Raw genomic sequence first — 18,705 nt, forward strand, 5'->3', positions numbered from 1 at the left:
GCTCTGACGACTGATTGGCCGACATTTCTGCGGGCATGAAGGCTACAGAGCTGTGCAAAGTTTACAGGGGCCTGATATTCCATCAGACCGTTAGGACAGATAATTGTGAGGATCTGATGGGACAATTATTTATTGTTCTTATATATACACCAAACCAGATCATCTCTGAAAGGTACCGTGCAAGGAAAATATATAGGAGTCTATAGCATCTAAAGTGAAATCCGAAAGTGTGTAGTTTGCAGAGATTTTACTTTGTGAAAGAAATGTACAGAGGTATACCATGGCCATGGCTGGTGAAGTATGTTTGATTTATCCTAAGTGCCAAGTGATTAAACAGTGGTAAACACGGGAGCAGACATACACGCACCTCATGGCTGAAAGGGTTGGGTACCAAATACCGGAAGTCGGGTCAGACTGCCGACGGTGGCATCCTGATGGTCAGAATCCCGACAGATAACGATAAGTACAATAATTTAACCCTTTCCTCAGTCCCCCACCACTGCAGCCTATCCCTTACCCTCCTCCTATTGCCTAACTCAAACCCCAACCCCAGTACTTTCCTCCAGGATCTGTCAGGATTCTGACTATTGGGATTCTGCTGTTGATATTTTGACTATCATGTATGTAATATGTGTTGGATCGATCCACCCCTGCAATACATGGTCTGCGCTGCACCCGCCACTGATTTCAACTACCAGGATACTGAGCACAACCTGGTTGAATTGGAGCAAGGTTGTTGCCTGTTTCAAAGTACATTATCAGGATCTGTGCTAGACTTGCCCACACAATGGATGGTTTGAACATCTAGATCTTTTCCTGCTCCTGCACTGGAAGTATGGAAGTCTCTAACCACCAATGTGATTCAACAAAGAAGAGTCCGGTACAGTATGTTGATTATTTTAATAAATACTTTTATGTGAGAAACACAGATTTAAAATCAAATGAGTACTTCAGTGATTCTTAACAAGGCTTGGACTAGTCAGAAGGCAGATAGTCAGAAACCATATGTACCTTCACCATATGGGCATTGTTTCTACAAAGTACATTTAATACATCACAGGCACTACCCAGATGTACTAAGAATCTGATATACTGTCTGAAATCTGCATTAATCTCTCTGGACAGGTCACTATACACTTGGCAAATGCATCATTGTGTGAATAAGATCAATTCTGACCTAAATAGTTGTGCAATCTGTGCCAGAGCTGTATTAATAAGGACCCGCAGATGTTTTCTAAAGAGTTCAATCGCCTTGGCTTGCCATTGTTCTGTGTAGGGCCGAGTTATACTGAAGAAGCCTCGGTCTGATGAATAGATGGAGCAGCGTTATTAAGGGTTACATGGTCAGAGAGGCTCCACATTAGTAAATCTCCATGTGAATAAGAAAATAAATACAACTTTTCCCACTAGAGGTAAATGGGTAAATGGCAGCTACTGTAATGTATGGACACATAATAAACAACTAATAGGCAGATGTATGAAGCAGTTATAAGGGAGAAGAACAGAGCCAGAGAAGAAGTAGCCAATGGCAATCAATCAGCTGCTCTGTATATTTTTATATTGTGCAAATTATAGATGTTACTTCAGTGCTGATTGGTCGCCATGGGCCACTCCTCCTCTGGCTCACTCCTCCTCCCTTATCGCTGCTTCATACATCTGCCCCTTGCTGGGGAAGCCTACTCAGCCATACTGGCACAAATACTCTGCCATTAATAAACATAAGGCCTGTTATTACAAAATGTATAAAGCAAATCCACATCTACTGGTTTGAAAAATGGTCTTTTGAGTTGAAAACAATATGCAAATAGAAGCATTGGTCCCAGGTAGAGTATAACAATATCTAAAAAAAAGTCTCCACAATCTCTATGCCGTCATTACTAAGCGTATACTGTAGGCAGCCATGGCAGTCAACATGTATGGACTCAAACAAATCAGTAACCCAGGGCTTACACAGCCTGGCTGCATATGTATTTATTCAGATAAGACACTGTGCTGGGCAGTTATGGAGGACAACAGTAAGACACATATAGGGGTACATGTACTAAAGCTTCTAGGAGTGAAGAGTGGGGATGTAGCTCATAGCAATCATTTTTCTATTGCATTCCAGAAACGAATAGACAGAATCTGATTGGTTGCTATGGGCAACATAACCACTTTTCCCTTTTAGAAGTCTTTGTAAATTTACCCCATACGGTCCTACAGACAAATGTGTCCGATTGGTAAAGGTGGTAATAATGGGTTGCACTTTTGTGTATTATTTAGGGGCCCATTTACCATACTGTATTCTCCATCACTTTCTCAGTGACCTACATTCAAACAGATAGAAGGGTCTAAAGATTGTGATAATAAGAACCAACCACACTACAGGAGTATGGGCAGTTCCCTAGGAATGAGCATATGTCTGCGGGTCACACACACACACAGAGCAATCCTGCTGCCCAAGCAACGGGATCAGTGTCCAATATCAGCTGTAGCTTGTCATATATCTGAACAGCTTGGCTTGGCTCTATTAGCTTTCTAAATACAGTCATATTGTAGATTATTGTGTACTCTAGTAATGTGTTAGTAACGAGTATCCTTACTCTGCATCATTAATACAGAGCATGAGTATCCTTATTCTGCATCATTAATACAGAGCATGAGTATCCTTATTCTGCATCATTAATACAGAGCATGAGTATCCTTATTCTGCATCATTGTAGGACATGAGTATCCTTTTTCTGCATCTTTGTAGGACATGAGTATCCTTATTCAGCATCATTGTAGGACATGAGTATCCTTATTCTGCATCATTAATACAGAGCATGAGTATCCTTATTCTGCATCATTGTAGGACATGAGTATCCTTTTTCTGCATCATTGTAGGACATGAGTATCCTTATTCTGCACCATTATTACAGAAAATGAGTATACTTCTTCTGTGTCATTATTTCATAGCATGCATATCCTTATTCTTTGCCAGACATCTTTCTTTTTCCTCCACATGGCTGCCCATCTTCCATCATCTGTTCCACTGACGTGCTGTAAGGGAGCATATGCATAACCCTTTCTTTTTCCAAACAATATACTTTGAGAATGACAAACTTTGAGAATGTTTATATTACATTACCAACAGAATTCAATAAAATAATCCATGTAGGATTTATAAGCTACAGTATGTTTTACAAAAACATTTCTTAAAGTGCCGACCAGCTAAGCTGGGGTACTGGCTGTCAGATTAGGAATAAAAGCAGTAGTAGTGCATACAGGGCAGGAATCCCGGCAGCCTGCGACCTTGCATTGTTATTTTCTCCTGCAAACAAAGGAAAACAAATCTGTCAAGACACCACTCAAGCACTCAAAGTGATTTATAGAAACACACTGTATACCTGGGATGCAGTTACAATCCCAGCGGTCGGGATCCCGGCGTTCAGAATCCCGACGCCGGAATCCCGACCGCCGAAATGCTGACACATTCTCCCTCCGTGGGTGTCCACGACACGCCTGGAGGGAGAATAAATTAGTGTGCCGAGCGCAGCGTAGCACCGGGCCCGCTGCGTAGCGAGCGCAGCGAGCCCGCAAGGGGGGGGGGCGATCCACGTCCCCCCCTTGTCGGCATTTCGGCTGTCGGGATTCCGGCGTCGGGATTCTGAACGCCGGGATTCAATACTGAATCCGTATACCTGAGCACACTAATGGTAATACATATGATGCTGATCTCTTTATAGAAATATAGAATGTTGATAGTAGTTAAAGAATAGGGTACTCTTTACCTAGATGGGCGCCCGCGATTGAAATCGCGGGCGTTGGGGGTAAAAATCGCGGGCAAATCGCGGGTACATAAAAATCTGCTACCCGCGATGACCGCGATTTTCCCATAGGGAACAATGTTAAAAAGGCTGATTGAGCGCGATTTTCATGTAAAATGCCTCAATGCCCGCGATTTGGCCATAGGAATCAATGTTAAATGGGCTACAGAGCCCAAATAGGCACAATTAACCCTTAAATGTCCCCCCAAATTTTTAACGCCACCCCACGATCCACGCCAACCCGAAGCGTGGCGAGCGCAGCGAGCCCGCGAGGGGCGGCGGTACGCGTCCTCCGACCTTTTCATGCCCTACTATCCACTAGGGCGTGGAGTGAGAATAGAATAGTGTGGCGAGCGCAGCGAGCCACCGAGCACGAAGCGTGGCGAGCGCAGCGAGCCCCGCGAGGGGACGCGGATACCTTCACAGGTAGACGCGTCCCCTCGCGGGCTTCACAGGTGTCCGCGTCGCCACGGACACCTGTGAAGCCCGCGAGGGGACGCGTATAACTGTGAAGGTATCCGCGGCCCCTCGCGGGGCTCGCTGCGCTCGCCACGCTTCGGGCTCAGTGGCTCGCTGCGCTCGCCACACTATTCTATTCTCACTCCACGCCCTAGTGGATAGTAGGGCATGAAAAGGTCGGAGGACGCGTACCGCCGCCCCTCGCGGGCTCGCTGCGTTCGCCACGCTTCGGGTTGGCGTGGATCGTGGGGTGGCGTTAAAAATTTGGGGGGACATTTAAGGGTTAATTGTGCTTATTTGGGCTCTGTGGCCCATTTAACATTGATTCCTATGGCCAAATCGGGTCCATTGAGGCATTTAACAGTAAAATCGTGTCCATCGGGCCTTTTAACATTGATTCCTATGGCAAATCGGGAGCATCGCGTCGCGGGCATCGCGGGTACATTTATGGCCGGCCGCGACGCGACCGACAAGATTTCCATGTTTAACATGGGTTTCAATGGGAAATCGCGGGCATCGCGTCGGTCGCGTCGCGGCCACACATAAATGTACCCGCGATCACCACGACGGGCGCCCATCTAGGTAAAGAGTACCAAGAATAGTTGCACCATGGGATCTGTCTGGTTTGCTCAATAATGTCTATTGCCAGGATAAATCAGTTTATGGCAACACTGTTCTTCCCAATCAAAATGACAGTATTTGGTGGAACAGTCCCATACTTCACATGTGAAGCTTTCAATATTTTGTATTTGAGACAGGACCCCCTCCCAATAAAGGACATCCAAATGGAGCGCCTCTCAGCCAGTGCTGGGAATCATCAGATACCCTTAGCTGGCGCAGGCTGGCGGAGAGGCGCTTCATCTGGCGGGGACACGTGAGCGTCTCACATGCACACGCGTCCCTGTCAGCACGGAGCAGTTTGTCGCAGGGAGTGGGCGAGCCGGCGGGGCTGCGGGTAGAAGCTGGGTACCGTCGGCTGCCGGAGGAGGGCTCCGACAAAGCGGGGCACTCGAGCGTCTCTTGCATGCATGCCCCTTCTGTCGGCTTGCGGGGGGTGGTGGTGGATGGCGGATGGTGATCCTATCACCAGGAGCAGTTCTGGCGGCAGCTGCTTCATCTGTAACGCCAGAAAATTGTGGGCATGGCTGCATCACATCATGTTCCCCAGGGGCATGATAATCAGTACTCAAGGCAATCATAACATGGACCATCCAATCGAACTTAGGACAGTATTTGATTCCTGATTTTGGGACTTCAAATGATATGTGATTGGATGATGTAAAATTTGGGGAAGTGGCCCAACCCATAGTCCTAATCCATTCTCCCAGTTAACAATAACTACAGCATGGGCAATCTTTCCACTTCCTAGCCTATAAGCCTATAGTATGTGGCATGCTAATATGGGCAGTAGGGGAGTTCAACCAAGAACTTAACTAGTACTTGAACATGTAAATATTGTCTTTAAGAAATTTTGGGAAATAAATTCATTTTTGAGAAAAATTTCTTGCATTAAAATGATATCTATATGCTTATATATATAAGATTTGTCCTTAAACAGCATTACATGACAAGCCGTAATATTTCACCAGTTACAATGACTTTGGACTTGCTACATACTGTATATACTGTAATAGGCACAACAATAAGACAAGGACTTTACCACGGGGATCCTGATGAACATCGCCTTCATACTGAGCACTGGAGATGGCCTGACGTTGCTGGTAGCTGAGATGCTCATACTGTTCCGGAGTGACTGCTGTAGCTTGGTCGCTGGTGAAGCAGGAAAGCTGAGCCGGGCTAAACACGACCTGACATGAAAAATATCCTGTCACTCTGTTACTGTGTGTGTGATATCATTTTTGGGTACTTGTGTAGTTTCACGGCGCCAGCATGGCGCTGTGCGTCTAAGTCCCCTTGCGGGGCCCACTTCGCTCACCCACGCTGCGGGCTTGGTGGCTCGCTACGCTCGCCACACTATCTAAAATCAACTCCATGCCAACATGGATAGTGTGGGTATGAACTATACATGTTGGCATGGAGTTAAGTTACTTTATTTTAGATAGTTGTGGCGAGCGGAGAAGCCGGGGGGGGGGGGGTTAAAATTTACTAACGGGAGTTCTATTTCAGATAGGATATTGCTATGGGCAACCAATCAGATACTTTATATTATCTTTTAGAAGGTGCTAAATAAATAATAAGTAAATTCTGATTGGTTACCTATAGCAACATCCCTTGTGAAAAAGAACTCCCACCTTAGTAAATTCCCCCCTGCCACTCAGTGGTATAATGCAAATTTAAAGACAGAAGTCTGGACTATCAAATTTTCTGATGGACGCCCAGTGGCATGTAGACAGCAGTCGCCCCCCCCCCTCCCTCCCTTTCTCTGCCTAGAGAATGGGAGCACCAATAGAAACCAGAGAAACGATAAATTCCCAATCCCATCACCTGTAATGGACTCCCATCTCATCCTGCAATACAGATTTTGCTGTAAGAGGAGTGTTTCTACAGCTAATAAGTATTACTGAGTTAAATCTTTATCAGAAATAGCTAATGTTTAAAGTTGCAGACCCTGAGGCACTAAGCCAGTGGTTACAAAGAAGTATTTGACAAATGGATGCGCAATAAAATCAAGTGCAGCTATACCCAAATTCACAGCGGTAGAAACACCAGAAACTACCAGAAAGATATAGACAATTTTGGAAAGGTTTGTGAATAAGATGGATAGCGCTCAGGATAGCTATATTCAGAGATCAATCAAACCTCAGGTAGTAATACCAAACCACATACACCTTGTTTACTCGATGATCATATGGCTGGTGCACACAGGTCCCTTTTTCCTCCCCTATTAAACAAGCAGGGGAGACACAATAGAACAGGACATAGTGCAGATCAATAATGTAAAAAGGGGTTTAATACAACAATTGCACTTACAATCAAGTGACTCATATAATAGCATGAGACAGGCAATCCTCGGGGCAAAACAGCATACAGATATTAAAGATAAAAGTCCTCTCAATCTGGGTTCACCGCTCCGGAATCGAATAGCCACAGTTCAAGGTCCAACTTCTGCCGTGATACGAAGACCTACCACAAACCGACTGACTTAAATACGTTTATACCTATAGACAGTCAGCATCACCGCCCATGGCTTAAGGGAGTTCCCAAAAGTCAGTTTCTGCGACTAAAGAGAAATTGCAGTGACCCAGAGACCCTATTACATCAAAACTCTAAACTCAAATCAGAGTTTTTAGCGAAAGGATATGAAGAAATGGAAGTTCTAAAATCTATGGAAGAAATTGGTAGGAAAGATAGAGAAATGATACCGAAGGGAAGCCATAAGGAGAATCCCCGTGGAAAAGAATATTCGAACTCCTTTCAGTTTGCTTTCTTTACTCAGTTCGATAGAAACCATAAGCAGGTTGAGAAAATTATTAACCGACATTGGCACCTGTTACAAGAAGATCCCGTACTAAAGAATTTAATCCCCGAAAAAACAAAATTTGTCTACCGCAAATCAAACAATTTGAAGAATCATTTAGTACGAAGTGTACTCCCAGAAGAGAGGAGAAATCTGGTACGCACAAAAGGGTTCCATCGGTGTGGGTCATGCATCGGATGCAAACAAGTTTCATCCAAAACATCAAAAATAACAGAAGTTTCTGTCAATAATATTATTTTAAAAATTAGAGACTTCATCACCTGCGAGACATCGAATGTGATTTATCTAATTGAGTGTCACTGTGGTTTGGCATATGTAGGAAGGACCACCCGACCTCTGAAGATCAGAATCTCTGAGCACTTTCGAAATATTAAAAAGGGACTTGTGACACACCATCTTTCAAAACATTTCTTGGAGACCCACCATTGTTCAGTAAATTCTATTAAAAGGATTGTGGGTTTACAAAAGATAATAGGGAGCTGGAGAAGTAGGAATGTTGAAGAAAATCTAGCGAGAGCAGAGATGAAACTTATTTATAAACTTAAAACGTTAGCTCCGCTTGGTCTTAATAATGATTTCGAACTGAAATGGTTTCTATAATTTGCATAAAATCTATATATTCCAAATACTTTTATTATTCAAGAGAATGTTTTTACTTGATGAATTTATATATATATTTAATGAATTTTATATATTTGAAAGGAATTTTTTATTTTATTTTTGAGATTCAGTATTTTATGTATATTTATGAAAAATGTATTTATGAAAATATTTTATCCCCTTGGAAAACTAATTTATATATCTTCCCCAGAGTCACCATTATTGACACTGGCCCTTTAATAAATTATATATGTAAAAAGGACAATTACAAATGGAAGAGTCCAGGATTAAAGAATAGAAGAACAGATAATGCCAATAGAGAGCCGAATATGTAAATTTGAATACATCTAAATAACCCTGAGAGTTAAGTATAAAAAAAGCGCGAACTTAGGGGACGCCGGGGGAAGCCGCTCATTAATGGACGTCAACTTCCGGCAAAAGAGCGCGAATTCAGGAGACGCCGGGGAAAGCCGCTCACAGACGGACGCCAAACTTCCGGTTAGCTACATGGATCGGAAGCAAGCCGCGGGTACCAGAAGTGACGGTATCGCGGCTACAGGAGGAATATAATGCTATACGCCACAGCTTTTCATTCTTTCTACCTATCCATTCGCCTTGTTATTTGCACATGAACAGAGTGGAAGTCCTTACTATCATTTTAGACGCTATTGAGGCATTTTTAACACCTTATGAGAATCGGGGAAGTTTTAAAGTATATGGAAAAGGCACTTCCGGTCACGGAAACCGGGAACCGGAAACCCTGAGGAGATGGGGTATATAAACAGAAGAGGAGCAATGCACTAGCCAGGAGCCTGAGGAAGAGACCCATGTCTCGAAACATGTTGTTCCTGGACTAGTGCTATAATTCCCAGAGAAGTAGGTAAGTATAAGATTGGAGGCCCACACAGGTTCCAGGTCCGGACCCTTGGATACCTGGGTGTTGACTCCGGTATTGACACTGCCCGCATCCTGGTTTTTATTATTACCACTTTATATTATCTTGTATTATGGAATAAAAATTGTCTGATCTGAAATCCTTGGAAAAGATACCTTTCTATGTGTTGCACAGCTGACCCCATCGTGAGTACAGGTATGCTACCCAAAATCTAAAGATACCTTGATAAGTGTATAAAGCTGTTTTTTCAAGTGAGTTGGGTACACATTTAAGGAAACCCACTACTGAGAAAACATAATTAATTTGCCCTAAATATTGTTGTAAACGGATCTATACATTGGGTCTTGTATATGCTTTTGTCTCCCCATTTTATATCAACTGAGGAGTTACACAAACGACCTCCCCTGAGGAAATAAAAGAAAGAAACCGAAATCGACTGAAAGGGGAGTATACTTATAAATTTAGTTTGATAATAAAAATCTATCAAACAGAACAATTCATCCATATATATATATATATATATATATATATATATATATATATATATATATATATATATATATATATACTATAAAAAAACTTCAGCAGAAGTCACCAAAGTCTGTGAGGAAAGCGCCTATACCCCGAGTACACTTTAAAAAAAATCTTACAAGTCTAGGATTCGGTTCTACTCCACTTCGGAACCCCAAAGCGATTCTGACCTGGGACTCGATTCAACTCAGAATTCCTAATTCAGGCATGTCCAAAATGTTGTAAAACTACACATCCCAGCATGCCTTGCCATAGTTTTAGCATTCCCTAATAGCAAAACTGTGGCAAGGCATGATGGGACTTGTAGTTTCACAACAGCTGGAGGGCCATAGTTTGGACATGTTAAGGCGTGTTCGTATTGCAGGAAAACCAAACAGCACACCTCTAATAGTAATGCAGACACACATTTACTTACAGCAAACTTTGGTGCAGAAATAAGGCTTATTGCATCAGGCGTCAATGCTTGAATCTGATCTCTTATCAAAGAAGACAGCACAATGTCCGGAAGGCCAGCTAATTCCAAAAGAAAAGGATAAAAGCTCAGAGCCACTTACAGAAAGGTCTATTATCTATTTCTGATGTGGAAGCCTGCCATGAATCATTGCTTAACCACATCTGATAAAATACATTTAATAGCCTTGGAAAGCTCCCATCTCACAGTGCTGTACTGATAAGTAGATTCTTTAAAAGTGAAATATAATTTTTATCTGCATTTATGGTATTGTTTAAAATGCAGAAAATCACTGATAAATCTGTAAAGGAAATAACTGTCATCTGTTAGAAGAAGGATGCATGCACATTAAGCCTAACTATGATAATAACTGACAACCGAAATGCTGCAATATATCACTTCTCTAATACCCCTTTCACATCGCTGCAAAAACATGGGCCCCAGCTCAGTATGAAAAGATTAACCTGGGTCCGGTGACCCAGGAATCCAACCCATTTTGACACTTGGGTTTCTCTGGGAAGGACCTAAGTTACAGGGCAGTGTGAATGGGTAACCAGGGTCATCCAACATGGGTTACTGTATGTTCACTGTATAGGAAGAACCGCAATGTCAGTGCTGAGCGATGATGTCATCTCTAAGCGCCGGCAGATGTCCAGTCTGCAGTTTGAATGGGTTTTAAGGCATACTGCAGTTGTGTTGCTCCCAACCACATCATCTTATAACTGATAGTCCTCACACTTTATAGAACATGGGCTGGAGAAGTCATCCTGTTACTGCTGGCTGTAATAAGCAATAGAAGTATGACCACATTATAAGGTTGTTTGCTATAATGTTCGTGAGAAGATTTATTGTCATAAAAGCTTATTCAGAACTTTTATATGGTCAGTTTCTCCTTAGTAAATGATCCTGGTTGAAGCCTAGGAGTAGCTGAAATTAAATGGAACATGAGACTCCATCAATATAACTCACCTGCAAGTGTACCAACCTCTGTGAAGATCTCTGGACCCCACCTGCTGACCACACCAAATGCTGAGTTGGATGTTAAGAAATTGGTCAAGACTTCCATCTGAGATTCGGTGCATTTCAGTTTTAGCGTACCCACAAACACAGCTGCCTGGCTGCAGGGGACAGATATGTTGTTCCAATAAGTAATATGGAAATGCTTACGTCATCTAATTAACTTGTGAAACTCTAAACAAACATAATGGAAGTCTTGGTGTAGTTCTTTATTTTTAGGTAACTAGGTAACTAGGTAACTACCAACTACATGTGTATGCAAAAAACATATAATCAGAGATCAATTACAGTTTTGTAAGGGAATTAAAGATGAGACAAGGGGCAAAAGGAGGGGGACTGAGGACAGTGAGCGGGTAGGTTAGGTGTGTTGGGTTATGGGTATCAGAGCTTTATATGACGGAGTAGTCTTATAGTCTATCCAAGTAAACCAGGTGGCAACATATGGTGTAGACCTTTTCATTGGGGTTTAACCAAGTACATAGAAACTACTTTTGAGATTTGAGGCAATGCCATAGTTAAGCCGCTAGGGTCCTGATCACACAAAAAACCTCAGATATGTTATCCAAACTCTCACCCCTCCTTGCAGCCTCAACTACAATAACAGAACACACATTACAAGATCATGTCTATCACTGTATTTATCACATGCCTGCAGTGTCTTGCCACTTCATCTCATGTCTATGGTATCTATCCAGATTGATTATTGTCAGACAACAATGACTCCTTTGTGAATTAACTGTATGCTCCCCTTGTCTTCTGCTCCTTATCCCATGACAGCCACCATATTTATTGATTGTTTAATCAATCACTTTTTCAATCTTGTCTTCATCACTCATGGTCTACCTCATCTCTTGTCTGCTTGCTCATTGCTCTCTTACATATCTTGTCTCCTTCATTATCTGTCCAGTCTAAGGACTGCAGGAATGGTATCCTTTATGTGGTACCAGCAGGGCCGGTGCAAGGTGCCGGAGCATCCCAGGCGGGGCTCGCAGTGGGCGGGGGTGCCGGGACTGTTGCGGAGCGGCTCGCAGGAGGGTGCCGGGACTGTTGCGTTGCGGCTCGCGGGGGTGGGCAATGCGATGCTCACCTCCATGCCACAGGACCCAGGCTGCTGCTGCCACTCCACAGGGGACTGGGGGGGGGGGGGGCTGGGCAAAGTGGAGGTGGCCATACCATCCATGGGGGGGGACGGGACCTGCTCCATCTTCCACCCTCCAGTGGCCCTGGGTACTAGGGATGTCTTTCCAACAATTATGGGTGGCTTTGTGATTCCCATAGAAGAATTATGTGATCAATAATCATGTCCTTAAATATTCTGATTATAGTTCCTGGGTGCAGGGGAAATTCCATCTAGAGAAGGGCCCCCACCACAATCCAGGTGTGTGTGACACTTGTACCTTCCAAGTATGACACACTACACCCCTGAATGTGTGAGAAACCCTGTAACCCCATACCCATCTCGCCATGTGACAAAGTGTAAACACCCTACCCATGTGTGTAAGTAACACCCTGTTCACCCTATCACTCCCATGTATGACACACTGTACACCCCCTACCTCAGTACCCACTATCCTTCATGTGACACCCTTTACCCACTACATCTCTGTGTGTGTGACACCCTGTACCTCCTACCCATGTGTGTTATTGTGACACTGTGTACCCCCACTCAACTACTGTCAGTCACCATGTACCTCCACTCTCGGTAAAAGGGGGGCCCTTTCTAAATTCTGCTCACTATAATCCGATTCTGCTCACTATCATTTGGGCAAGTGTAAGCTCACTTGTATATCTGCACTGTACTAGATTGTCTATAAATTGGGCAGCACTAAAGCCTCAGTGCCTAAGTGCTAGAATTCCTGGCCAAATATGTGGAGGGGTGCCTATGACCAAACTGTGAATGTTGGGTAGTCTGTACAAATTAAACTCTGGCCACTGATGACACGGACACATTATTCTGGGGGGGTATTTCCATGACTCTCAGCCCCACTCCCTTGGTGTCATTGCACCTGGTCTTAGCATATGAAGGCACCCGGAACATAATGTCACTTGGACAGAGTTTTACTGTAAGTACAAAAAAAAAAAGACATACAGTACACCATCCTTGCATAATTCAATATTCTCACTATTTCTAACCACCAAAGCCAAGTTATAACAAGAACATTCTTATTAACCAACCTGAATTCCTGAATGTTTATTTTCTTCAGTTCCTCTACTCCCAGACCACAGAGCAAGTGACCAAGTGCTGTAAGCTCCATCAGATCCAGACCTGATGCCCCTTTCCTGCTCTGACGAAGAATGTTGGACACTAACGTCCTCATCTGCAGAAAAAAAAATACATCCATAAGGATGGTCATCAAGGAAAGGGAAATTCTAATGACTGAGATAGAACTTTTTGAATTACGGTCCATTAGGTCTATTGTCAAAAAGCATCTGTTTATTGCTTAGGGCGGAAGTGCAGGCCCAGTAGCTTATTTGTGTGGCACCCATACTGTACTGACTGGGTTTATGAGAATAGAATTGAAATACAAGAATTTGACTTTATCTGTCCCCAATTATAGACGGAGAGCAACGTTTTCTGCCCCAATCTCTGGTCGGAGAGCAATGTTCTCTGCTCCCAATCTCAGGTGGAGAGCAACGTTCTCTGAACCCAATCTCAGAAGAAAGCAGTGTTCTCTGCCCCATCTCAAGCGGAGAGCAACGTTCCCTGCCCCCAATCTCAGATGGAGAGCAGCCCTCTCTGCCAATAATCTCAGACAGAGAGCAGCCTTCTCTGCCCCCAATCTCAGACAGAGAGCAGCCTTCTCTGCCACAATCTCAGACAGAGAGCAGCCTTCTCTGCCCCCATTCTCAGAAGGAGAGCAGCGATCTCTGCCCCCAATCTCAATAGGAGAGCAGCGATCTCTGCCCCCAATGTCAGACAGAAAGCAGCCTTCTCTGCCCCCAATCTCATTCAGAAAGCAGCCTTCTCTGCCCCTAATCTCAGAAGGAGAACAACGTTCTCTGCCCCCAATCTTAGGAGGAGAGCAGCGTTCTCTGCTCCCAATCTCAGGAGTAGAGCAGCGTTCTCTGCCCCCAATCTCAGGAGGAGAGCAGCGTTCTCTGCTCCCAATCTCAGGAGGAGAGCAGCGTTCTCTGCTCCCAATCTCAGGAGTAGAGCAGTGTTCTCTGCCCCCAATCTCAGGAGGAGAGCAGCGTTCTCTGCTCCCAATCTCAGGAGGAGAGCAGCGTTCTCTGCCCTGATCTTAGAGAATAGCATTCTCTGCCCCCAATCTCAGATGGGGAGAGCAATGTTATCTACATTTAATCTCAGATGGAAAGCAATGTTAAGCAGAACCTTATACTACAAAAAAACTAGGGAAAATACACAATAATCTTAACATTGAGGGTAATTTAGAGCAAATAAATAAATGAGGAAATGTAAACCTTGGCAAAACCATAAACATATTAGCTGCGTGTAAAATGTGTAGTAAACAGATCTATAGCTTGGAGGGAGGTATCCTAACTCAGTGTTTACTTTCAGTGAAGGCAGAATTTTTTCATCAAGCAAATGAAATAAATAGTTACATGTATTACCAACCCTTGCAGTGCAACATGGTTTGTCCATGAGCAGCTTTGCACTCTTTGAATATGTTCATAAATCTAAATGATACCTTTTGTTTCTATTTAGTGACAGATAATAAAACATAAAATCTTCAATATCTAAGCGTCGTCTTTAGATGCCAGACCTGTTTAGTAGTCCAGCCGTCCATCCTGCCCAGAAAAGACACAACACCCCAGTCCGATATATCCATCTCATGCAGGTCTTTGTCAGTCATGTGAGTTACAAGGTTTCCCAGCTGAAGAATCTGCACCATGTTCATACTCTTAACTGGACCAAACAACTGTTGAATAAACAGCAATATGTGACATGAACATTACTCTGGAAGTCACCTTAATAACTTTTCCCCCCACAGTACATCGGGATGGGTGATAGCTAACACGCATGGAATAAATAAGCCATTCATTTTATATCTCAGCTGTCACCTGCAGGACACCCCCAACCAGTCCTGGTGCCCTCAGCTGCAGCCTAATCATGTGTAAATAGATCAGGGTGGGGGTTCTTTAAGCAGGGCTGTGTAGCCAAGTAGCAGTTGGAAAAATTGGGGCGTTACTCAAACAACACAAGAAAAAACTGCGCTAAAAAGGTGCTATATCTCTAATATCTATAATTGTATAAGATTAAATTATATATATATATATACATATATATATATATATATATATATATATATATATATATATATATATATATATATATATATATATATATATATATATATACAGGTTGAGTATCCCATATCCGAGTATCCGTTATCCGAATTATTCCGAAAACCATACATTCCAGAAAGTGAAAAAAAAATATTTTTGCTAAAAACTAACTGGGGACATCTGTAACAGCACTACTGGTGACATGATATGTAACTGGCACTATATATGTGCAAGAAAATGATTGCTTGGCATTCAAATTCAATATCTGAGATAGTACACAAATTTTGTTTCATGTGTTGAAACCTTGTTTTTTGAACAAATAAAATATATTTGTGTGTATTTTATGTGGTAATAAAATATATTTGTGTGTATTTTATGTGTTTATGCAGCATACATGCAAGATACTTCAAAATACATAATTGAAATAATAAAATATTCCGAAATACGGAATAATCCGTTATCCAAAATTCTCCTGGTCCCAAGCATTTTGGATACGGGATACTCAACCTGTATATATATATATATATATATATATATATATATATATATATATATATATATATATATATATATATATATATATATATATATATATATATATATATATATATGCAATACATAAATATAAAAAATGAAAGAATATATATGAATAATAAAGTAATGGGCCCCATAAATCAGCAATCACAATTTATGGATTTTCAGATATAGGGATATTTTGGCCAGATAAATGGATTTTACAATCTATCTGACTTTGCCCACACATTACAGATTTATTACAGTGATTGGCAGATTTTTCCATCTAAAGATTGCATCTTCATATCTGGAAATTGCCCAATCGATTGTCATTTCAGCTGTTCATAATGTAAATAGATGAAGAAGATGAATTGGGAATGCCCACACATATAAAAAAGATCTGCAGATAATACCAGATTATTAAACATGTTTAAAAACCTGATTAAGCAATCGATTGGCGATTTTGATTGGGATTGCCAAAAGGGGGAGCCCACACATCTAAAATTAATTGTGGCAATCATCTCCATATCTGAAAATTGTCACAATTAATTGCTGATGTATAGGGCCCTTAAGTCATAAACAATACTGTAGGTACAGACAAAATAAGTAAAACGGTTGGTGACAAGAACAGCTGCAGTCCATACGATACTGTATATATATATATATAAATGTCCGTAAAGAGGTGCCTCGTTTAATACAAATGTCAGGGTGGGGTCTGGTTCTGATTCACAGGACCCTGAGTATAGGCTTAATGGCGGATGCTTAGCTTCTGCTTCTTGTAGCCTTTGTATGCAGGAAGGGTCCACTTATTGAAAAATAACAGTCTCCAAGTTGTGGTAGTTGTGGAGGCTGGTCCTGTCACTGGACAATTGGATGATGCTTTCAAAGAGGTTAAGCCCTAGTTGTCACATTACAGGAGCCAATAACGCGTCTTGCTGAATTTCCATCTTTATCAAGCCTAATAGGTAATCAGGCCCTGCTGCCTTGTACAATGATAAGATGCCTCACTGACATTTGCAAATAGAATTCTACGGCATTGCTCTCAGAGTACTGGACATGGCAGCCTTCTTGGACATAGCTTCACAAGACTCAACAGAGTGAATTTCCCAATCCTCTTGAGTAACCAGAAGACAAATGGTAACTGAGGATACAATGCTGCAACCTCGGACACAGCAGCTGATCCGAGAAGGTGACAGGAGGCGTCTACTTACACAGAACACCTACTGCAACATTAGCATATTATTGCACAGGTGCTGCTCTATAAAACATCTTTGAATAAAGCCCAATGCTACCATACTGAGGGTCCCAGGCTGACCAAAATTGTATCCCCAAATAACTTATCAATTTGGAAATGAAAGTGTTAACCCCTTCCTGACAGAGCCAGTTTTTGCGTTCCTGACAGAGCCCTTTTTTTCAAATCTGACATGTATCACTTAAGTGGGGATAACTTTTTTTTGCTTTTACTTATCCCAGTGATTTTGAGACTGTTTTTTCGTGACACATTGTACTTCAAATTAGTGGTAAATTTGGGTCGATACAGTCTGTGTTTTTTTGTGAAAAATACCAAAATGTCGTAAAAAAATGGAAAATTTAGCAATTTGCAAAATGTTAAATTTTCTGCTTGTGAGACAAATAATCATACCACTCAAAATAGTTAATAACTAACATAGACCATATGTCTACTTTATGTTTCCATCATTATTTCAACTTCCTTTTAATTTTTTTGGACACTAGGAGGCTTACAATATGAATAGCAAATTCTCAAATTTTCAAGAAAATTTCAAACACTGATTTTTTTAGGGACCAGTTCAGTTCTGATGTGACTTTGAGGGACTTGTATGTGAGACACCCCCATAAATGATGCCATTTCAAAAACTGCACCCCTCACAGTATTCAAAACAGCATTTTGGAAGTTTGTTAACCCTTTAGGTGTTTCACAGGAATTAAAACAAAGTGTAGGTGAAATTTCAAAATTTCATTTTTTTTGCAGATTTGCAATTTTAATACATTTTTCTAAGGAACACAGTACATTTTACTAGAGAAATGTGACTAAAAATTGATTCCCCCAATTCTTTTGTTTTCATAAATATCCTATATGTGGCCCTAGTGTGCACGTTGACCAAACCACAGGCTTCATAATAGAAGGAGCACCTACTTGATTTTGGAGCCTCCTTTTTATGAGATTATTTTTTAGGCACCATGTAGGTTTCTAGGCACCATAAGATGCTAAAATTTAGGAACCCCCCCACAAGTGACCCCATTTTGCAAACTACACCCCTCAGGGAATTCATCTAGGGGTATAGTGTACATTTCAAACCCCCAGGGGTTTCACCAATTGTGGTACAACTGGGCAGTGAAAAGGAAAAATTAAATTTTTTACACAAAAATGCAGTTCTGGCTCAAAATTTTTCATTTTCAGAAGGTATGAAGGAGAAAAAGCACCCCAAAATCTGTGCCCCAATTTCTCCCGAGTACGGCAATGCCTCACATGTGACCAAAAAATACCATTTGGGTGCATGGCAGGACTCAGAAAGGAAGGAGTGATTTTTGGATTTTGCAGCTCAGATTCTGGTGGAATGTTGGTGGGTGCTATGTTGCATTAAAAGGAAGAAAAGGGGGATTTGAGACCGCGCTCACTAAAAGATATGTGCAACAGGTATACTTAAAACATTTATTATGAAAATTGGGTACATATAAATATAAAAATGCAATAAAAAGATTGGGGGGTATCACAAGTAAAATGATAAGAGCAGGGATATTCACC

The 18,705-nt window shown here is 41.9% G+C and overlaps 1 protein-coding gene across 1 annotated transcript in view; it reads right to left on the reverse strand.

The window, feature by feature from the left end:
• Positions 1–905: 905 nt before the first annotated feature.
• Positions 906–18,705, reverse strand: part of STRC (stereocilin) — an 88,169-nt gene continuing 70,369 nt past the window's right edge. Inside the window, exons 26-31 of the mRNA XM_083180221.1 lie at positions 14,906–15,061; positions 13,356–13,498; positions 11,133–11,281; positions 10,128–10,225; positions 5,908–6,055; positions 906–3,292 (exon numbers count right to left, since the gene is read on the reverse strand). Of these exons, the coding sequence (XP_083036347.1) occupies positions 3,213–3,292; positions 5,908–6,055; positions 10,128–10,225; positions 11,133–11,281; positions 13,356–13,498; positions 14,906–15,061 (774 nt within the window). The 3' untranslated portion in view covers positions 906–3,212. The remainder of the gene's footprint in view (positions 3,293–5,907; positions 6,056–10,127; positions 10,226–11,132; positions 11,282–13,355; positions 13,499–14,905; positions 15,062–18,705) is intronic.

This window comes from Crinia signifera, chromosome 4 (assembly GCF_055691185.1).
Source record: "Crinia signifera chromosome 4, ASM5569118v1, whole genome shotgun sequence".
NCBI classification, from domain to species: Eukaryota; Metazoa; Chordata; class Amphibia; order Anura; family Myobatrachidae; genus Crinia; species Crinia signifera.